Here is a 23,789-nt window from a genome sequence, read left to right on the forward strand (position 1 = left end):
GCAGTGGTAGAGATCTCCCATGCAGGAACAATCTGTCTGATGGAGGACCAACCTTTCGGTTCAGTTTTGCAAACGACAAGCAGTTGACAGCTATTTAACGAGGGTAATGATCCTACTCTATTTATAATCTTCTCAAAGATCGCTTAGTAGAGTAACCGGCATGGCATTTCATACCTCTGCCAACATCTAACTCAGAGTGGAATAAAATTGCCCTCTTGACTCCCAGGACAGTTTATCACTGACAGAGGGGGAAAAAAGTGTGTAATTTAATACAGTGCGTTTTCCAAACGGTGCAATTGGGACTAGCTACAGTTCCTACGCTGCCAACATGTTGTCACCACCGATCAGTAAAGACATTATCGATGATAAAGTATATGAGGTACGCCGGGAGCCAAATCGCTTCTTACAGGCTGCACGTCAGCAAAGCTACCGCAATCTTTCCCTCTGTCGCTGATTCCACGTTCCTCGCCAACCAAAACTGCGGGGAACATTGCTGTCTTTTCAAATATAACTTTCCCCAAATGACTACATTTTCTGTTTTAATTGAGGTACCGACGCTTTAAAAAAATCTTGAAATGTACACTTCTATTCATCGTGCTTTCTGCCTGAACATTCTAGGACGACGCGGGATCTTTGGCAGAGTTAACTGGCCGTTTCCATGGGTCCCTTTCAAGTGTGGTTTTCTCATTCCAGACTAGTGACAGCGGAATCTGGCTGTGAGCGGATAGTCGCTCACGAATCAAGTATGAATTTTACAAAAATAAAATCAAATAGGTAGAAGGCAGAAACCATCTGAAGTCATCCCAGTGTGATATCAAACACTTTAGTGGTCAACAAATCTAAAATAAGATTATGTACTCATTACAACAATAATGAAAACAAGCAACAAATAAGAATATTAGTTCAAATGTAATTATATTAAATGTAAATCTCATCAACCTGTCCGATTTTGGCAATTGTTCTATTCTTAATGCCTCGTAAAATCTACTTCAACCGTACTCCAACCGAAGCCATGAGAAATACACGACGAATGGGGAATTGTTACTTAATCCGTTGCTCAAAAATGCGTATGGCCACGAGGGTCTTCCATAATGTGAGATATTTTAATTCGTATTACTGTACCTTCTAGGAACAATTAGTGGAGAATGGGCGACTAGATTTGATGCTGTAGTAGAAAGGAGGGAGGGGTGTAACGCAGGAGTGGTAATACTGTGGAGAAACTTCTTCCTGGCAAATTGAACGAAAGATTCAAGATTGTTTAACGTCAATTCCAGTACAGGATTGTAAATGAGAACGGAAAAATTGTTACAAATAATTGCACAAAAAGCCCACAATGAGATAAAGAACACAATAAAAACGCAATATATATAGATAGAATGTGTGTGTGTGTGTGTGTATAGATAGATAGATTAATTGTATGTCCATAAAGCGACGCTAGGCACAGGAGTGTCTGCACATAAGGTAACTCTGTTAGGAACAGATAAAGTAGTGGCGGTGGGGTAGGTTAGTGGGTGGGGATGTTGATCATCCTTACTGCTTAGGGAAAGTAACTGTTTTTGAGTCTGGTTGTCATAGCGTGGATGCTACGTAGCCTCCTCCCTGATGGGAGTGGGACAAAGAGTAAAGGCCAAGCACATTGGATTATCCTTCTTCATTTCTTAAGCAATCCGTTTCAAGTGACCTCCGTTTTTGTGGCTGAATGTTAGTGGGAGCCCCATGCCCATCCGTGAAAGTGCCCCATGTTCTCCAACCCCCTAGGCTCCCGCAGCTGAAAGTGCAGAGCAAGCGCTCTATACTGGCATCCCTGGGGAGGCTGGCTGTGAAGTTCATGTTTGTGGAAGCCATGCAATTTTCCCCTGCTCAGCTAGTCCCGGTCAAGGTCGAAGAGGCAACATTTTAAAAGTCTATGCTCCACTAATGATCTCGGAAGCCTGGTGCACGAATTTAGAGAAGGAAGCTTTTCCAACTGCTCCGTCGGTTGGCCAAGAATACTATACCACAGGGCTTCTCCCGAACAAACGAAGTAACAAGGAACGTTTGCGAGTAACACATTGCTGAACACTATTTCGAGCTAAATGTTACACCTAGGTTTGAAATGTGTGTGTTTTACACAATCCCAACGCACTAACGATATTACATAATATATTGAATTACACACCTGAACTTCAGATTTTAAATATTAGCATAAAGCCCACTTCACTCACAACGCCATTCCCCCACTTAAACAAAACATTCATCTGCTCAGGTAACACAAAATTACTCAACTCCCTAATAGGTATCATATCCAGAATTTTGCAACATCATTTAAATCTACTTTCTAATGACTTAATGGGAAATAGGACCAAATAAACAAAATTTACCCCTTACGTTTCCATAGAAAGGGATTCCAACCAGCCACCAGAACAAAATTAGATATTTTTAAAGATACCGGTAACTATTGATAATGCTATTTATTTTCCATTCTGTCTATCCGACCATGGTGTAAATGCCAATAACAATAAATTGATTAGGATTCCAGTTTATAATTTCATATCGTCCCGTGTTTCTTGGTTTTACATTTTAAGATGAAGTTCTGCTTCCACGAAGTACCTTTGCAGCTACCTTGAAATTTACATGCCGCCTCGCTCTCTCTTTCGTTCTCTCTGCCTTTCCTCGGGGTTACAGCTGGTCAGAGACATTTGAATTTTCTTGGGGGAGAAAAGGACTCTCCATATCGTTCCCAGGACAATAGTGCCGCCTTTTCCTGGGGAAATTATGCAGCGTCGTTAACCATGCTCCGAATTTCATTGTCCCTTTAGCAACACACAATTCTATAGTCAGAAAGAAAAATTGGCAAAGTGGAAAATAAGTTCATATGAAGCACTTAAAAGAATTACCTCGAGGCCACGTAAAAATGAGATTGGAACACATAAATACACATAGATTCAAGATCCTGCGATCGTTTAGTGTATCGAAAACTGCTTATAAACAAGAGTTTCAGATTTCGTTACATATAGCGCGCAGAAGAAATACTCGCTGTTCCTTGTTGAAGTAACGGTGGTACGATATTGGCACAGGAAGTAAATGTGGTTTAATGAACTGATAGAATTTAACTCGATGGGATTTTTGTTGTTTCAGGCGGGCTGTCTGGCAATGAAATTACTGTTTAGCTCATACAAATGGAGAGCTTACTTTTGAATTTGAGGAATCTTGGATCTTGGCTACAGTTAAAGTGATGACAAAAAATAGCCTTTATACACAGCCGACGATGTGAATTGAAACTGGCTAATGGATTATTTGACACCCGTCCAGTTTCCCTAACATGTGTTTCAATATTGTCTTTGATTTGCCCTTAGAGGTTAGAGGAAGACGCCAAGTCGAGTTGCTTTTCGGGTTCTACACAGCAGCAAACACTTCTATTTATGTTACGACTACAAATTTCTTCTCTTGATTTTTGCCCGCTCAAATCCTAATCTTCCGATGCTACTTGGAACCTCCCCTAATCACAAACTATGAAGCGCTAGGAACAGGAGAAAGCCATTCACGGCCTCTAATCGCAGTCTATCCATCTCCGCTTGTTTTCAGATCTCTTCTTGGGAATTTGAACCAATTCAGTGTTTTGGTGAGTAATCTTTTTTTCTAAAGAAGAGGTCGCCGTTTTAACAGTTTTTGGAAGTTAAAATGTGGAAGTTAAAATTCAAAGGATTCCGAAGTCAATTAGAGAGAAACATTCACTCCAGAACCTAGTTGGTGATAAATTAATTGCGTGGATCAAAAAAAGTTCGATCTCCTTCGCGTTCAAATTTCAATTCAGAGATTTCAACACAGAGTGAGGGTTGCCTCCCTAGTACACTGGGGAGAGCTCTGCAGAAAGAATGGTGTCTTATTTGGGCTGAAACCTGTCGCCCTCTAAAATGATTATTAAAGATTCCTTGACAGGATTTAGCAGGACAACCTAGATATCTTTACCAATATTTGGCAGATTTAACCCTAACGTATTGGCTCGGTGCTTTCTATGGGAACAAGCCATGCGTAAATTGACTGTTCCCTTTCAATCACTGCAATAACGACAATTCTCCAATTAGTTTGGGATTTCCTGAGGTCGTAAAATGTCCAATATGGATATAGCCCTTCTCTTAGTGAATATCACTGCGGAAAGATCCAGCTCGGCGGTGCGTTATTCCAGAATCATTCTTTTATCCCACCAAAGATGCAATGCACGGCGCCCTTTGCAATTTAACAGACTTTTCCCTATATATTTCTGTCAGGTACCCTTCACAGGTTGGTCTTTAACACTTTAAGAGACTTCCAGTCATGCGGTAAGTAAACTAGTCAAGCTACTTTATAAGCTTATGGTCCTATATCATTCTTGTGCATTGCTTCAGATTATGTTCTGAGATGTGGCTTGATATTTTCAGTTTCATTAACACTGAAGCGATTGAATATAGTGCCAAACTAGCAAAGATCTGTAATAGGTCAAACCACTAATAGTGTTACCGTGGAAAACTGGAATATATGTTGTTCTAACTTTTCTCCGGCCAGGGGCTTTTAAAGCGATGTCTCAAAAAGGCAACATCTATCATTAAGGACCTCCATCACCCAGGACATGCGTTCTTCTCATTGTTACCATCAGGGAGGAGGTACAGGAGCCAGAAGACACACACTCAACGTTTCAGGAGCAACTTCTTTCCCTCCGCCATCAGATTTCTGAACGGACAATGCACCCATGTACACTATTCTCGCTCTCTTTTTATCCTTATTTAATTATACACATATATATTTTGTTTTGTACTGTGTAGTTTTATTATGTATTACTCTGTGTAGCTGCCGCAAAACAATAAAATTCATGATATATGCCAGTGATATTAAACCTGATTCTGATCCTGATGCTGTGTTGGAAAGGTAAAGACGCATACAGTTAAAGGTTCTTTACCTTCACAATGAAATGAAGAAAATACTAACTGTTGGACCCTCAGCTTTCATTCCTTCCCCCCGAAAATCCTTCTATTGTGTCAATCAAGCAGATGGTTTGCAGGAAATATGGCTTAGCCTCAGTGACCGAAACTAATTTTAACTAGCTTTCTATCCCTCCGCGTTTGTTTTCTGCTTACCAAATAGCGCAAAACAGCTGGCCGTGCGAATTAAACCCATTAAAAGCACATTTATAATAAATTATATTCGCAAGAATGTTGTCCTTTGGCACTGAAAGGCACGCACGGGGATGGCGCATTTGAATGAAAATGTGGGCAACACTACCTTCTTAACATAGTCTGAAAGTCTTAAAACATTTTACTAAATAGATTAACTTGACGATTGTTTGCTTCACATTTATCAGCTTCATTAAGTGAATGGGCGAACAAATATATTACACATGCATGAAAAGCTCTATTGGCCGCACTTATTGTGCTGCAGCCTGACAGGTGGTTAACTGTTTTTACGCAAAAAGAGAGGGAGATCTTGACGAGAGCGCAGTGGAGAGACGCCTGCGTAATTTGGCAAGACCTAAAGTACCAAGTTTGAATTTATATACCAGATCGTATCTCAAGATGACTCCCATTTCTTAAATTGGCCGATATTGTTCTACATAATAGACATATATAGATGAACCTTTGATTTAATAAGTTCTCGAATTGTGCAAGCCTTCTAATTTGTGTTTATAAACAATAAAATTGACGAGGACCTCTTTAATAGAGGCTGTTTAAACGTTAACAGTTTTGGTTTTACATTTGTTTATATAAAAGGCACCATTTACAGTGGGGTGGTTTCATCAGGTAAGACAGACCATTCTGTGAGCTACTCCGAGTTACCCCGGTTGTGCCTCATCACTGGAGAGCATGCGCCTGAGTTAGCCGTAAGTTCCAGTTGATGATAAGGGCATTGAAGTGTCGTTTGCTGACCTGGCGGTTTTCCCTCCCATTTAGACAAGGCAAGACGGCTTCAGAAAGGACTCAAAGAAATTATTCATCACTGCGGGAACTTTCTTAAAAGAAAATGACCATTAAGAGCGCGGATAGGATGTAACCAAAACTTTTGCAAGGTGTGGCTGTGTCTTCACTGACACCAGCGGACTTTGACATGATTTGCTCCAGAGAAACTCTTCGAGATTTTCAGCAAGATGTTCTGGGCCGCTTGCGTGAGGGAGGGAGGAATGTGGAGTTGATGCTTCTTAAACTTAGTTTTGAGTGAACTGTTGCATAAGGTTTTTAAAATTGATTCATTTATAGTCTGATAGTGAGTTCAAATGTATCAAATAACTTTAGGATTAATTCTATGAAGGTTAAGCATACTTTGACGTAGACACCTCTTAAGGCAGGGTGAGAGGAGGTCAATTGGGTCGATAATGCAGGAAATTAAGACAACGGAGGGGGGGGGGTGCACTTTGATAAGGATAGGACTATCGAATTCAAGGCGGCAAAATGAAATTGAAAGGAGATATCAAATATTCAAGAAACTGTTCAGAGTAAATCGAAAATCACAATAAAGACGTGCTCCTTTCGTGTGATGCTGCATCCGGGCTTGATTTGCACCAAATCAAAACGAGAAAGAATTGATCCCATGAGATTATCTCATTCCATCAAAAATTATCTCATCATAAATTATCTTATCATATTTACAGACAATGGAATTATAGACGACTCAAAATGCAACAATACAACACTACCAAGATATGTTTTAGATAAACCGCAAATGAAGCTTTCTGCCGATGTGGCGGACTTGAGCGATCATACTCCAAAGTAACTTTCTTTTTCCTAACCTCAAGAGGCTGCCAGTTCTAATATACTTTTCATCTTACAGCTTGGTCACGGTTTGGCACCAAGGTGATTTATTATTAAATGATGATACTTAAAGGTCCGTTAGGTGAATTAGGCGCCTTTAGTTTAATGCGAATGTAAACAGACGGTACCAGTTTTTTTCCCCTCTGCTTCGACCGTGCGCCTGCCAGACAATTTCATGGGGATTAAATCCAACGGCCTGAATTTTAAAGAAACTGCCTCTTCCGTAAACTCTTCTCTTTTAAAAAAATTCTGTTCAGCCCTACAAAGAAACCGAGTGACTTTTTTCTTTTTTTAAAAAAAAATGGAGATAACTACCCTCAACATGAATGGCACGGCGAACAAAAAGGACGAGCATAGGTCAAACAACATTAGTCACAGATCTCATCAAGGACCACGAACTTCTAAAGGGAACCTTCAAAAATCTGTCTAAAATAAATCTCAGTCAAATTTCATTGCTGCTTATGCTTTATTTTGCTTTGAATGCTTGTTTGGTGCCTTTTTTCCCTCCCTTAGAGATTCAGGATTTTTGTTTTGAAAGTTGTCAAGAGTGTGGCACAGGCCCTTACCCAGAGCGTCTACATCCACGTGTGTCGCAGCATGGGCCTGACCCAACCTCCCAGTTAATGTCGTTATCCTGATTTAGTGCAGAGAAACTGCCAGCGGTTGGCCTATACACAGGCAGAACTGTGGAATTTATAGGTATAATGCGGAGTAAATCAACGCGCCAGAACCAGTAGTTCAAAAAAAACACAAAATTATCCGACAAATGGGGCAAGAGTATTGATCTTTAAGTGACCAGATCGCACGATTTTGGGTAATCAATCATATATTATTTTGTCCCGATTTTCGTACAGCTATTTTACCATGTTAAGGATTCGATGTGTCCCCCCCCCCCCCAACCCCCTCTCCCTGTTCACGAACAATCACTCCGCTTCGACCCACGCATGACAGGATTCTGATTTGCTTGATCATTTTAGGATTAGGTCATCCGAATCTCATAAATGTTTCGTCGTTCCATTCCCATTCTTCCCCCTAACTTTTTTATACACTCCTTGAGTGATTTTCTTCAACTTAGATGGTACTTGTTGCCAATTGAATGGATCACCGTCATCAATGGATCGAAGCAGAATAATTGCCCGAGAGCAGAAAAAAAGAGAAGGCACGTGGTAAAATAGCTGTACGACGAAGAGACAAAATAAAATGTCTGATTGATCGTTCAAACCGATCTGGTCACTAAAGCCCAATGCTCTTACTCCATTTGTCTGATAATTCTGTTTTCTAATAATTATTGATTATAGCGAGTTGATTTAGGAAAATGTTTCTTGCAGATCACGTTCCCGTTCCCCTTCTAGCTGACGTTTGTAATATGCTGGCAAATAAAGCAGTGATTTAATAGATTCACGGACCGAATCACCCCTCACATACAATTGCACGAGTGTATCTGTAATAGTTTTAAAGGGTCGCTTTTATCAACTTGGAAACTGTACATAATTACCGTTGTTGCTTTTATTTATTTCCCGAGAAATATTTTTACTCCATTTCATGCTGGATATTTCGGTATAACGTGTTGCACCTGGCCGGGCTCATCCAAATGAATGTGTATTTGGTTTCCTCAATACTGTTCGATATTACAACGATTAACCATCTTGCTCAGTCAATGCAAGTCTAAGTGCTTATTTGGGAACAGCATCTCCTGAAACTATACGGATAGGTGGTTAGGATTTCAAAGCAGAACTGTGAGCCTGCCCACTAACTGCGCATACACCTAGTTAATAAAACAACAAGAATTTCATGAGCAAGGTATTCCCTTGAAACGAGCATAAACTCGCCAGTCGCAAATACAGCCGTGTATTTTACAGGAACAAAACACCCTCCGATGTCAAGTTTTTAAAAGTTGGTTTTAAGCCCTCGTGTCTCTCAGTTTCTAATTGCATCACCTAAATCCCCTGCGCTCCATTCAAAAATGGGCTGATTTGTGTCTCAGTTTTCCAACATACTTTTTACAATATAAAATGGAGTGTAAACTAGGGCGAAATATCTATTTGCATATCCGAAAAAAAAACATAACGAGATTTTCGATTGTTAACTTTGAGGCACCTTTTGAAATGGCTTTTTCATTTTAATATGAATTAATATCTCTTCCAAGTTCCATTGCTGAAGTTCAGTTGCAACGTTTGATTCTCAATGGGTTTACACCGGGGATGCATCTTTGTGTGTTGAAGAAACTACGTAAGGATAATCTACAGCTGATGCCGAACTCCGAGCAGCCAAAAAAAAACGTGTTTTATATAGAAGTAAAGCTGCTGAACGTCGGCTAACACGATTTTGAAGCATTGTGTTGAGTAAATAAAAACACAGCTGATGGTGACAGTTGATGCTGTTGCCGCGGTTAATGGGATAACGTGGCTACAGTCCATTTGCCGTCGCTTATTAAGAATAAACTAGTGTACGTTTTTTTTTGCTAATCTTAATATTCTACACATCTGTTATTGCGTTAAAGACCAATTTGATCGATTCTAGACGAGGTTTTGTTCTCCGTTAAAATAAGACTCCACGCCTTTTTTTAAAGCCTATTAACTGTTTATCTATGTATCGTCAAGCACCCATGAAACATGAAACAAAAATAGACACTTTTTAAACTAAGCGTCGGTTCAAAATATTTTATAGCATTTTTGTTCCGTTGTAATGACATGAGTCCAGTTTAATTTTAAAGCAGCGTTCCAATAGAGTTAAATCATGGTCCGTCTCAAAGTGAAACGGTCTCTCTGTAAACGGTGTTTTATTTTCACAATTTGTGTATTTTTTAACTATAGCACAAGATTATTTACTTGCAGAATACGATCAACAAAACGTGCTTCTAGACGCTTAGGCGTTTGGGACTTTAGAAAGGTTAAGCACAAGAAATACATTTTATTATATTTCAATTAGCGATGCTTTCGACTGAAAATTGCATTTTATATAAATATAATTTGTTTCCATTACTTGCGAACAATCTGCTGTTTAAATGTCTCACTCTGCCAGCCCAAGAACCTTTTCACAAGGAGATTATAGTGTAAGATATGAATATTTATTGACCAGTTTTGTTGGCGCAGCGGGGGTATCAAATAAATTTAGTGCTTTCTTTTCATAATTCCTTTCAAACGAGGAAAATGTCATTGGAAACTTGGAAAATTGTCTTTTAATTAGCCTGTGTGTATTGCACCCAAACAAAACCAGCTCAAATCCTACGGCAGTGTATTCAAAAGAGGCGGTCGGTATTCCGAATTAATGGCTACACCTTCTTTGTTGAAGCTTCATTGTGATTGCTTGCTTATGAAGTCTAATCCAATCATAAATTGCTCTAATGGACCAATCAGCGAGCTAGAAGCTCCGAGTGAAAGGAACTCATGTGGAGAACTTTGTTGAACTTCATTGTCAAAGCTGTCACATCTCAAAAGACTTACCCAGGCTGTCTACTATAAAACACATCAGGCAGAAGGAGGCGATGGTAGAAAAGTGCTGGAGGTGTTAGTTGGATCTTACTGAAAGGGAAGTGGGGGTAAAAAGCTCTTTGCTGAATAGGATTGATTGGAACCTCTCCCTTTCTCTTCCTCTTACCTTCTCTCTCTCCCTCTTGTTTCTCTCACTGCTGCAGATATGATGTTCCCAAGTGTGATTGCTCCTTCAGCAATGTACCCGGGGCTTTTGAGGCCAACCCCAACTCTGACTCTCCCCCAGTCTTTGCAGTCAGCTTTTTCCTCGCACGCAATGGGAGCGAGCTTCCTGGTGGAGGATCTGCTGAAGATCAGTCGGCCTGCCAGTTACCTGCCCCGATCTGTTTCTGCCACACTGTCTCCGTCAACTTCCGAACCCACCACCAGCCCAAGCCCCGTGACAACAGAACAAGTCAGTACGACTAGCTCTGTTACAAGTGGAATATGCTCCCCTCATACCTCCATTTCTACAAGCAGCGATTCCAATTACCTAAAGTTTGGTGTGCACGCCATCCTCTCGTCAACCCCAAGAACTGGTGAGTGCCTTCTTCCTTAAATGCCGGCCAGGAAAGCAATGCAACCATATATATATATATATATATATATATATATATATATATATATATATATATATATATATATAATTTACGCGAAGTGGGTGAAGTACTAGCTGCAAATCTCCTATTGAAATTTAAGATAATTATCTCCTTTCTGTAATATCTTAAACAGAATAAAAAGTGTTTCAAGTAAAATAGTCGTCACAAGAAAACTATTTTTAAACAATGCAACTTTTTTTTAACTGAGAACTTATTTAGTGTGTTTTCCTTGTTCAGTTCGCAAGATAGGGGATATATATATATAAAACATTCATGATTTGAGGCTAACAGGACATAAAGTTACTTGAGTATTATTTGTAGTTATCCGAATGCAATATAAAGTTACCTAAGTATGGTCACTCAGAGGCGGTATATTATCAAAGTACATTTTATGATTAACTAAACAATCCAGATTATCTAACGGTCTAAATGAGATGTGTTGTCCAAATATTGCAATTTTACTATCTAGATTTATTTCACTCCAACGTGGCTATCTTATAGTCTACGGTTAACTAAATATGCCATTACCTACATTCAAAATTATTTGATCATAAATCGATATATAGGTCTCTAAATACGGTAGTGTTTATTTTAATACAGACGATACAAATTTAATTAAGCACTATATATGGTCATCTAAATGCTGCGTAAAAATATCCCGGAAAACGAAATAATGTATGTTTACCCAACTAATGGGATAGTTTATTCTGTAATTATCCACTGCTGTTTGGCTGAGCGATTATTTAATCACGATTTAAATGTGTGGCTAAAAGTGCGCGTTCTGAGATTCATTTTGCTATATTCCAGAAACTTCCCCTCCACTGATCCAAGGGATTTCGCCGAAAGCCTTCTTCCCTTACTTCGAAGGATCTTTCCAGCCTTTTCTCCGCTCCTCCTACTTCCCAGGTAAGTCCCCCCTCACCCACCCCCGCGCGGACGCTCGTGGTCCTCTTGTTTCACGCATATTGAGCCAATATTTCGCAGCCTGTCCCGGGGGTTAGAGTGTAGTTCAGAGGTTGTTAGAAGTACAACGGTTCGAAATCAGTCTCGGTTATTTGATGCCCTATTTAGCACAAGCAGTGACGGCTGACATTCTGCTCTGATTCCATGATCTACAAATTAGCAGAAATTGTCACGCACTAAGTTCGAGGCGGGTCCATTCTCAGAAGGACTGTTGGCTTCGCTACACGGCTGCAGTTTTCCCACAGAGCCCCGCAGTTCACTACTGATTCCTAACAAAGCTTTGAAGACCGTGACCAATCGCCGCTTCATTTTTAGCAACCACACGCAGTCTTAGCACCGGGTACTAACACCACCCCCTCCCTCCTCCCTTCGCCCCCCCCCCCAAACACCACCCCAATCTACCCCCACTCCATCGCATCCCCACCCCACAAGCATCCTTCAGGTGAACTTTAAACCAAACTCCAGTGCCTGATAATATAGTGTTCAGAGGAGGTTCCTGTAAACAAATTACCAATGTTTTAACGCTGGGACACTCAAACGCCAGTGAACTAACTGGTGCTTTCCGTCGAACCAGTGAGAATCAATCAAATTACAATCTAATGATTCGTCCTGATTTCATCTATATTCAGATTCTCAAAGCCAGCCGGAATAAACCCGCAGTTACGGGTGCTTATGAATGGGAAGATAACTACACCATACACATAAACTGTAACCCTGTTTTATATCCAATTTTAAACACAATTAACATTAAATTTCTGAATCAATATGTTATTCATTCCACACACCCGTTCAAAACAGGCTTCCAACTCAACACAGACTGCGTTATCCATCCAACTTAAATATGTATAACCATTGGCCGTTTTAAAAAATATATCGATTTTGCATTGGCTATTCACGGCCGCCCCGCCCCCAATCACCTTTGTTACCAATAAAGCATTTCGATTTCAGTCGCTGGTGACAGCTTTCCGCTTTTAATTGACACGTCTCAAGCAGCTTAACGTTATGGAAGGAACGTTGGTCCCAAATCGACAATTAGACCTTCGCCACCTTTATTCGCAAGCTGGAAGTTTCAACAGAAAAACAACTTGGAGTGTTTGAGCTTTCTAAATGGCTTTTCATCTCCGTTTGTTTTGAGGGGGGAGAGAAAGTCTGCGGTAATCAGTATTCGCACAATGATCTTGGCGTGCAATTCTGTTAAGATTGTGAATGTGTAGTTTGCTTTTGTTCCAATAATATATGGCTTTAGCAGCTTGTCCTCAGTCTTTTTCTGTTAGTTCATTACTACACAATTACCATTCACGCTTCATTAGAATTTTTTCTGTCTGCTATTAACACTTTCAGAAGGAGAGCCTCTCCCTTTTTATAAATCAGACCATTTGAAACCAGTGAAAGTGCCTATTACCAGTTTATCACCTATTCCTCTCCGGTTTCACACAATACGCGTGCCAGTAAATTTATTTTCTTAAACTTTTCCCAGTTATTTAAATGTCCAGGTAGAGATAAGGCGTAATAAAAATAGTGTTGGAATTAGTTAAAGAATATCATCATGAATTACTTTGAAGTATACATAAACTGGCTGTTTATAAACGTACGTTTGCGTGCAGTGCGCAAACTTTCACTCTTCCCGCTGTCACCAGCTTTTCAAGTGACTTAATACTGTTATATCGCCAATATTATTGGAGACTGCCTTTCCTCGAGGTTAAATAACTGCACTGTTTTCCCTCCAGCCTCTTCCTCTGTGGTCCCCATTCCCGGCACTTTCTCTTGGCCACTGGCCGCTCGGGGGAAGCCCAGGAGAGGGATGCTCCGTCGAGCTGTGTTCTCCGATGTCCAGAGGAAAGCGTTGGAGAAAATGTTTCAGAAACAGAAATACATCAGCAAGCCAGATCGACGCAAACTGGCAGCCAAGCTGGGACTGAAAGACTCTCAGGTAATTCACAACGCGTACTCACAGATCAGTTAAGCGCCATGGGCCTGTGGAATTGTTCACTTGCTCGCCCCTTCCAGGGCAAAATACGGCAGAATATGGGGAGAATAAATGGGATTAGTGTAGGATTAGTGCAAATGGACGGTAGACACAGACTCAATGGGTTCGTGCTCCGACTATGACTTCATCCATGACAAACTCGAAATAGCAACAATAGGATATTAGCGGTGAAAGTACCTTTGCCTGATTGGCTCATTCTTCCCGAGATAACTTTTAAGAAGTAACTACTTTTGATCACTTATCAGGTGAAGATTTGGTTTCAGAACAGAAGGATGAAATGGAGAAATTCCAAAGAGAGAGAACTGCTGTCTGCTGGCGGGTGCCGTGAGCAGACCTTACCCACGAAGTTAAACCCACATCCCGATCTCAGCGACGTGGGAAAGTCGTCTCCCTGCAGTCTCCACTCGGGGGACGAGGAGGAAACGGGGAGCAGAGACAGCCCAAAATCATCCATATGTCAGTCACCAGAGTTCAAGAGCATGGACACGCACCTACGTCTCATCTCACACCAGCACACCGACAAACACACGTACTTCTCCGAGGAGGAGGACGAGGACGAAGAAATAACCGTTTCATAAATGCGTCTCCTCCGAATCATTCTGTGAATGAATGGACGTGGCTTGTTGCTTGCAGAACAGGAGGGAAACAGTCCGGACTTACATTTACCAGTGAGGCCAGCTTTGCACGGCTTCAGTGACCTGTACACAGCTTTTGTACAAATGATGAGTTGAATGAATATTTTATACCAAGAGTATTATGAATGACTATACATATAGTTTGATTAGATTCTAATTAAAAGTTTGTAAACTGTTTAATGACTTAACTTGAAAATGTAGACTTGGTGGTCATAACTTATAAAGAAATGTTTTTTTTTATTTTGTATGCCGCAGTGTATAGATGCATAATGTTTATATCTTAAATGTTTTGTATAATACCAAATAAAAAAGTAGGTATTATGAGATGTGTTTAAACACATGGAAGTTGTGTCTCTCAGACATTTTTAATTCTCCTGCCTTGGGGAACAAGCAGCCTTGAAGATCATTACCGGGGGCATCCAAGCGATGTAAATCCTCCAGAATCAAAATCAGTATCAGGTTTATTATCACAGTTTCCATTTAAAAACATATGGACATAAGAAATGGGAGCAGAAGTAGGCCATCTGTCCTCTCTAGCCTGTCTGCCATTCAATAAGATCGTGGCTGATCTGGCTTTGGACTCGGCTCCACCTACCTGCCTTAATTTTTCTGCAATGCAAGAATTTAACTGTGTCTTGAATTTATTTGATGAGATAGCCTCTACTGGTCCTCTGGGCAGAGAATTCCACAGATTCACTACTGTCTGAGAAAAGCCACTTCTCCTCATCTCTGTCCTAAGTCAATTCCACTGAATCTTGAGACGATATAACCCAGTTCTATCTCACCTACCAGTGGAAACAACTTTCCTGCCTCGATACTATCTATCCCTTTCATAATTTTATATCTTTCTATAAGATCTTATTTTCATTCTTCTGAATTACAGTGAGTATAGTTCCAGGTGACTCAATGACACCAAGATCGGGGGTGGAGTGGACAGCAAGGCTTGCAGAGGGATCTGCATCAGCTGGAGAAATGGGTTGAAAATGGCAGATGGAATTTAATGCAGGCAAATGTGAGATGTTACACTTTGGTAGGAAGGCTAGGTCTTACACAGTGTAGGTAGGGCACTGAGGAGTGTATTAGAACAAGGGCATCTGGGAATACTGGTCCATAATTCATTGAAAGTGGTGTCACAGGTAGTTAGGGTCATAAAGACAACTTGTGGCTCATTGACCTTCATAAATCAACGTACTGAGTCCAGGAGGTGGGATGTTATGTTGAAGTGATTGTTGAGGCCTAACTTGGAGTATTGTGAGCAGATTTGGTCACCTACCTACAGGAAAGAGGTAAATAAGGTTGAAAGAGTACAGAGAAAATTTACAAGGATGTTGCCAGCCCTGGAGGACCTGAATTATAAGGAAGGATTGAATAGGGTAGGACTTTATTCCTTAGAATGTAGGAGATTGAGTGGAGATCTGATAGAGGTATGCAAAATTATGAGGGGTATAGAGGGGTAAAGCAGCCTTTTCCCACTGAGGTTGGGTGGAACTACAACCAGAGGTCATGCATTAAGGGTAAAAGATGGAAAAGTTTAAGGGGAACATGAGGGGAAATTTCTTTACTAAGAGGGTCATGAGAATGTGGAATGAGCTGCCAGCACAAGTGGTGCATGTGAGCTTGATTTCAACATTTGAGAGAAGTTTGGATAGATACATGGAGGGCTGTGGTCCCGGTGCAGGTTGATGGGAGTAGGCAGTTCAAATGCTTTGCCATGGACAAGATAGGCTGAAAGGACTGTTTCTGTGCTGTACTTCTCGATCACTCTGTGACTCCAAGGAAGTAAAGGATAACCTCAATATCAACTTTTCCTTTGTAGAAGTTAAGAGCTGCTTGTCAGATTGAAATCATAATATTATCCAGTCTGCCAAGTTTCATACATGAATCAACATAAGACCATATGAGATAGGAGCAGAATTAGGTCATTCAGCCCATGGCTGATTTACTATTCTTCTCAGCATAATTCTACCGCCTTCACCCTGTAACCTTTGACACCCTTACTAATCAAGATGCTTCCTCAGCCATCTGTGGCAATGAATTACACAGAGTCACCAGCCTTTTCATCCCTGTTCTAAGTGGACGTCCTTCTGTTCTGAAGCAGTGCCCTCTGATCCTAGACTCCCCCACTGTAGGAAAAATCCTCTCCACATCCACTCTATCCAGGCCTTTCAATATTTGACATGCTTCAATGAGATTCCACTCCCCCCCCCCATTCTTCTAAACTCCACTGAGTACAGGCCCAGAGACATCAAGCGCTCCTCATGCATAAACACTTTCATTCCCAGAATCCCAGAGTCATTCTTGTAAGCATCCTCTGGACCCTCGGCAATGTTAGTACATCTTTTCTTAGGCAAAGGATCCAAATCCACTTACAATACTCTGAATGTGGTTTGACCAATGCCTTATAAAGCTTCAGCATTACATCCTTGCTTTTATATTCTAGTCCTCTCAAAATGAATGCTAATATTGCAATTGTCTTCCTTACCACTAACTCAACCTGCAAGTTAACCATTAGGGAATACTACACAAGGACTCCCAAGATCCTTTGCACCTCTGTAATATCATCGGATCTTATCTTGTTTAGCAGCTTCACATGTGGTCCCTTGTCAAAGGCCTTCTGAAAATCCAAGTAAACAACATCCACTAACTCTCCTTTCTCTATGCTGTCTGCTGTTTCTTCAAAGAACTCCTAACAGATTGGTAACACAAGATTTCCCCTTGAAGGAAATCATGCTGACTTTGGCCTATTTTATCATGTGCCTCCAAATACCCCAAAACCTCATCCTTAATAATGGGCTCCAACATCATCCCAACCCATGAAGACAGGCTATCTGGCCTATAATTTCTTTTCTTCTGCCTCCCTCCCTGCTTAAAGAGTAGAATAACATTTGCAATTTTCCAGTTCTCTGGAATCACTGCAGAATCTAGTGATTCTTGAAAGATAATTACTAATGCTTCCACATTCTCTTCAGCTACCTCTTTCAGAACCCTGGATGGTCCATCTAGTCCAGGTGACTTACCTACCTTTAGACCTTCTAGCTTCCCAGCCATCTTCTCCTTAGTAATAGCAAATACACTCACTTCTGTCCCCTGAAACTCTTGAATTTCTGGCATACTGCTAGAGTCTTCCACAGTGAAGACTGATGCCAAATACTTATTAAGTTCATGCACCATTTCTTTGTCCCCTCTAGTGTCATTTTCCAGTATTCCAATATCCACTCTCCCTTCTCTTTTACTCTTCAGGTGTTAGACTGACAGGACTAACACCAACAGTCCTGCATTCATCACCTTTTTTGATTCCTCCCCCCCCCCACCCCATTGCATTCTTCTGCCAAATCATCCTATTTTTACCCACACTAATGCATGGTACAGGCAGCAATCCAGAGATTACTACCCCCAAGGTCCTGCTTGTCAGCTTTCTACTATCTCTCTATATTCTCTCTTCAGGACTTCATCCCTTTGTTATTGGTACCAATATGTACCATGACAATTGGCTGTTCATCCTTCTCTTTTAAAACGCTGTGGACCCAATCTGAGACAGCCCTGACCCTGGCACCTGGGAGGCAACATACCATTCAGGTGTCTCTTTCATGTCCACAGAATCTTCTGTGTGCTCCTATAATAAGGAATCCCCTATCACAACTAAACTCCTCTTCTCCTCCCCTCCCTTCTGAGCCACAGAGCCAGACTCAGTGCCAGAGACCACTCCCCCAACAGAGAACTTATTATTGAGGGGAACAACCACAGGGGTACTCTGCACTGGCTGTCCATTCCCTTTCCCTCTCCTAACAATCACCAACTACCTGCTTCCTGCAACTTAAGGGTGACTACCTCCCTGTAGCTCCCATGAATCATGTTTTCATCCTCATGTATGAGCCAAAGGTAATACAGTTGCAGCTCTAGTTCCTTAACACACTCTCGAAGGAGCTGCAGCTTGATGCACTTCGTGCAGATGTAGTTATCTGGTAAATTAGTGGCCTCCCGGAGTTCCCATATCTCACATGAAGAACATACCTACTAAATCTGGATCCATTCTCAATCCTCTAGCCATGTGCCAATAGACAGAAAATAAAAACTTACTACAAATATTCTTAGTCCCACCTGTTCCTGCCAAAGCCTATTGATCCAAAGCTTCCCACTCCCACAATGACTGTTCTGCTTACATTTTTATTGGCCCTTGCTAAAAATTACTAATAACCCGAGCAATCTCCCACCCTGCAGGCAAATTCCAACAGGCCCCATTCAGTTTTTTAAACTGGCGTGTAAACTTCAGAAGGAACTGACTGCAACTCTCCATGTGATTTCCCACGCTGCAGACAACAAAGTTGCATGCATAGTGAAGTGTGTATGATTTTTCTTTGTGGTGATATGGCTAAATATTTTCCTTGAAAGATGTTCGTCAGGTCTATGGCATTTATAATACTTTTCATCCCAGTATCCCAGCTGTCAGAGGAGTATGTTGTTCAGTTTGCAGATATAAGGTTCACTCCAGATTGTTCATTGTTAATGAAATCAGTCACAAAGGAGACCCATGGAATTTCTGAATAAAAAGTAGCCATTGGTAATTCCACTCAAAGTAGTTTAGTGGTTGAGAGCAGGTGTTCCCAATCTTTTTGATGCCATGGATCCCTACCATTAATCAAGGGGTCCAGGGACCCCAGATTGGGAATCCCTGCTCTAAAGAGGTAAGCTTCATGTGTTACACATAGATTTAAGCATCATAACGTACAGTGAAAAGTATTAACAACCAACACAGTCTAAGGATGTGCTGAGGGGAAACCTGCAAGTGTCACCATGCTTTTAGTGCCAATATAGCATGTCCAGACTTACTTACCTTAACCCCTACATCTTCGGGATGTGGGAGGAAACCAAAGCAGAGGAAACACACCTGGTCATGGGGCGGAGTACCAACTCCTTACAGACAGTGATGGGAATTGAACTCTGAACGCTGGCACTGTAATAGCATTACACTAAGTACTACGCTACTCTGATACTCCTTCATCTTGTATGGACTATCAATGTACAATACGTTCTCCACTGGTAGTTATATTCAGAATCAAAAGCAGGTTTAATATCATTGACATAGATCATGAAGTTTGCTGTTTTGTGGCAGCAGTACATGACAATACAAAAACTATAAAACTACATTAAGTAATATATACAGGATATATATTAAATTAAGTAAGTAGTGCAAAAAGAGAGGTGAGCGTGTGTCTTCAAGCTCCTGTACCTCCTCCTTGAATAGTAGCAATGAGAAGAGGGCATGTCCTGGGTGATGGGGGTCCTTATTGATGGATGCAGCCTTTTGAGGCATCATCTTTTGAAAATGTGCTCACTGCTGGGGAGGCTAGTGCACAAGATGGAGCTCGCTCAGTCTGCAATTTATGAAGCTTTTTCTGATCCTGTGTAGTGTCGCTTCTACAGCAGACAGTAATACGACAAGTTAGACTGCTCTCCATGCTACCTCTATAGAAATTTGCTGGAATCTTTGGTGACATACTAAGTCTCCTCAAACTTTTAAAGAAATATAGCTGCTGTCATAGCTTCTTTGTAATTGCATTATTATGTTGGTTAGATCCTCAGAGATGTTGACATACGCGAATGTGAATATACTCACCCTTTCCACTGCTGATCCTTCGATGAGGACTGTTGTGTGTTCCCTTTGACTTCCCCTTCCACAGTGAATTATTTGACCTTACTGAAATGAGTGCAAGGTTGTTGTTACAACACCAATCACCAGCCAATATATCTCACTCCTACAGCTTCCTCGCCACCATCTGAAATTATGTCAACAATAGTTATGTCATCGGCAGACTTATAGATGCTGTTTGAACTGTGCCTAACCACAAAGTTGTGAGTGTAGAGAGAATAGAGCTGTGGGCTAAGCATGCATCCTTGAGGTGCACCAGCACTGGATTTACTGTGTAGCATTGCAAGCATCAGAGTATGTTGCTGGGACAAATTGCTCATTGTATAATGATCACTATAACCATTACCCTGAGACTATGTGTACAAGCTGAGCTGCAGTTTCCTATCCCTATACAGTGGTTGTGTAACAGATTGGGCTTGTTGCAAGCTAGTTACCAATCTATCTATTTCCATAAGGCCAGAAGACATAGGAGCAGAAGTAGGCTATTCTGCCTGTCGAGTCTGCTCCGCCATTCCATCAGGGCTCATGTATCATTCCTCTCAACCCCATTCTCCAGTCTTCTCCCTGTAACCTTTGACACCTTTACTAATCAAGAACCTATCAAACTCCACTTTGAATATACCCAATGTCTTGGCATCCAGTCATCTGTGGCAATGAATTCCACAGATTCACCACTCTTCAGCTAAATAAATTACTGCTCAGCTCTGTTCAAAAGGGGCTGCCCTTGTATTCTGATATCCTGGTCATACATACCCTCACTGTAGGAATCATCCTCTCCATGTCCATTCTATCTTGGGCTTTCAATATTCGATTTGACAAGACTTCAGTGAGATCCCCTCTCATTTTTGTAAACTCCTTTGAGTGCCCAGAGCCATTAAATACTCCTTGTATGTTAACCCTTTCATTCTCAGGATCCTTCATGTGAACCTCCTCTGGACCCTCTCCAATGCCAGCACATCCTTTCTTAGATAAGAGGCCCCAAACTGCTCATTATTTTCCAAGTTTGGTCAGACCAATGCATTATAAAACCTCAACGTTACATCCTTGCTTTTATAGTTTAGTCTTCTCAAAATGAATGCTAACATTGCATCTGCCTTCCATATCACTGACTCAAACTGCAAGTTAACCTTCAGGGAACTGCATGAGGACAGCCAAGTCTTTTTGCAACTCTGATTTCTGAATTTGTTCCCCATTTAGAAAACGGTCTACTCTTCTATTCCTTCTACCAAAGTGCGTGACCATACACTTCCTTATACTATATTCCATCTGCCACTTCTTTGCCCATTCTCCTAATCCGTCTAAGCTCTTCTGCAGACACCCTACTTCCTCAATACTACCTGTCATTTCACCTATCTTTGTATCATCTGCCAAATTAGCCACACTGACCCCTGCAGAACACCACTCCTCACCAAAAGCCAACCAGAAAAGGCTCCCTTTCTTCCCACTTTGTCTGCCAGTCAGCCAATCACTTATCATGCTGGTATCTTTCCTGTAATTGTATTAGCTCCTACCTTGCATGACAAAGCTTTTCACTGTATCCTCCTTCTTGTGACGATAATAAACCAATACAAATGATAAGGTATTTCGCAACATCTGCACATAAGTGAGAGGAGTTTGGGGATTCCTTGCACAAGTATAATCCATTGCCTCTGCTCAGGGGAGTTATGTGTGGGGGCGGCATGATAGTATAGTGGTTAGCACAACGCTTTACAGTACAGGCGATCAGTTCCCGGCGCTGCCTGAAAGGAGTCTGTACGTTCTCTCCCACTGTAGGTTTCCTCCCACAGTCAAAAGACCTACCTCATTGTAAATTGCCCCATGATTAGGGTAGTATTACATCTGGGGAGTGCTGGGCGGGTGTGCCCTTGAAGGGCCTATTCCACGGTGCATCTCAAAAAAATTTAAAAAATATATATACTCAGTATCGCTGAGGAACCAATAAGTGGTGTCACATCAGTCCGATTGACAAAATAATTAACGCATTTAATAATCACCATGGCTACTGCAGATAAATTGTACACCAGACCAATTTGCCCGCTGTCTCCGGGTAAGAGAGTTCGGCCTGAAAACAACTCACTTTCCGACACAGCGGCGCATTTACTGCAAATGAATTCAGGTTAGCGGTTATTTCCAGGTGATCCGGCACACAGCGGGAAACGGGCCCAGTCACCTCTGTACGAGTCACACTCGCTGCTTTCTCCGCTCTTGCTGCCAAGTCTTCTCTTACCAACATAAAATGGTGCTTACAAATGCAATTGACAAACTTCGCGTATTATTTACAACGCGGCTGCCCCGGCTCAACACTGAGACGTATAGTCGAAGGGTTCAGCATAGAGTGTCCGGCGCCCTGCTCAGCTCAAGATAGTGGGGGGGCAACGTTTGCGATGCGTCCTCCCTCCACTGTCCTGCCATGGGGATTGGTGATAACCCGCCCCCCATGAGACCACGCACAGCTCAGGTGCGGGTTAAAAGGTCGGCCAGGACTGCGTGGGAAGTCACTGTATGTGCGTTCCCTCCCTTCCATGGCAGTCTTTTATGCCTCTGTGCCGTGGCTGACACGCCTTTAAGGTGTGCACACTCACCCCCACCTCAACTAGCACTAACTAGGCTGACCTGGTCCCGGAAAGTTTCAGGTCCAGACGGGAGCTTCGTGGTTCAAGTGTTGACGTCGCATTACCACTTTAAAACTTCGAGGCCTGCCGAGTACACGGAGAGAAGGGTACGTTCAATTCCTGTACATTTATTTCTGCAGTTTTTCTGTTTCACTAATAATTTGATTCGATAGTATTTGAAGAAATGCAAGCGTGGGAGTGGTTTGAATATAGAACGTTACAGGCTATTGGGCCTACGATGAAGTGCCCCCATTTTAACCTACTCTAAGATCAATAAAACCCTTCAGCGTTGTTCTCAATTTTTCTTTCATCCAGTTTTTCTCTCTACCAGACTCTTAAATATCCAAAATGTATCTACCTCTACCACCACCACTGGCAATGCATTCTATTCACTTACCACTTTCTGAGTAATAAAAAAAACTACCACTGACGTCCTCCTTGTACTTTCCTCCAGAGCATGTCCTCTTGTATTTGCTGTTGTTGCTCTGTGGGGAAGGCACTGGCTGTCCACTCTGTCTACACCTCTTATCATCTTATACACCTCTATCAAGTCAGCTTTCATCCTCCTTTGCTCCAAAGAGAAAAGCTTTGGCTTGCTTAACCTTTCCTGATAAGACCTGCTCTCTAATCCGGGCAGCATCCTGGCAAATCTCCTCTGCACCCTCCCTAAAGTTTCCACATCCAACCTATGTAACAAGGTGACTAGAACTGAACATAATACTCCAAAGGTGGTCTCAGCAATGTTTTGTAGATTAATTCGTAAAAACTTGATTCTCTACAAACAACTTCCATCAGTTGGGTGGCTGGGTCTCGGACTGCAGGTATAACAGTTGAAGCAAGCGCTTACGGAAGTGATGTTGGGAATGACTCCTGTACACAAAAAGTTGGCAGAAGTCTGGAAATCTCTCTGCAAGTGAAAGTACTTTCAATTTTGCAAGCAAAGAATCATAGATTAAGGCCATAGATCATTTCTCATTGTATGATGGAACAGGTTCATGGGACCAGTTGGTCTGCTCCTATTTATAGGTAGTTAGGGAGGTAGAGATAGGGTAGATAATCATTAATTTTTTTTTCCTTGGTTAGAGATGTTGAATACTAAAGAGGATAGCTTTAAAATGAGA

General features: G+C 41.5%; 1 protein-coding gene across 4 annotated transcripts; it reads left to right on the forward strand.

The window, feature by feature from the left end:
* The first annotated feature begins 3,370 nt into the window (after nt 1–3,370).
* On the forward strand, nt 3,371–14,746 carry dbx1a (developing brain homeobox 1a). 4 transcript variants are annotated; one of them, XM_073049754.1, is made up of 6 exons: nt 3,371–3,601; nt 4,248–4,298; nt 10,390–10,764; nt 11,632–11,730; nt 13,515–13,717; nt 14,020–14,746. In XM_073049754.1, the coding sequence occupies exons 3-6, from the start codon at nt 10,392–10,394 to the stop codon at nt 14,350–14,352; spliced, it is 1,008 nt and encodes a 335-aa protein (XP_072905855.1). In that variant the 5' UTR covers nt 3,371–3,601; nt 4,248–4,298; nt 10,390–10,391; the 3' UTR covers nt 14,353–14,746. The 4 variants fall into 4 exon arrangements, with proteins under 4 accessions (XP_072905855.1, XP_072905854.1, XP_072905857.1 ...); XM_073049753.1 differs by lacking the exon at nt 4,248–4,298; XM_073049756.1 differs by lacking the exons at nt 3,371–3,601; nt 4,248–4,298 and adding an exon at nt 5,813–5,830.
* The last annotated feature ends 9,043 nt before the right edge of the window (nt 14,747–23,789 follow it).

This window comes from Hemitrygon akajei, chromosome 6 (assembly GCF_048418815.1).
Source record: "Hemitrygon akajei chromosome 6, sHemAka1.3, whole genome shotgun sequence".
Lineage (NCBI taxonomy): Eukaryota > Metazoa > Chordata > Chondrichthyes > Myliobatiformes > Dasyatidae > Hemitrygon > Hemitrygon akajei.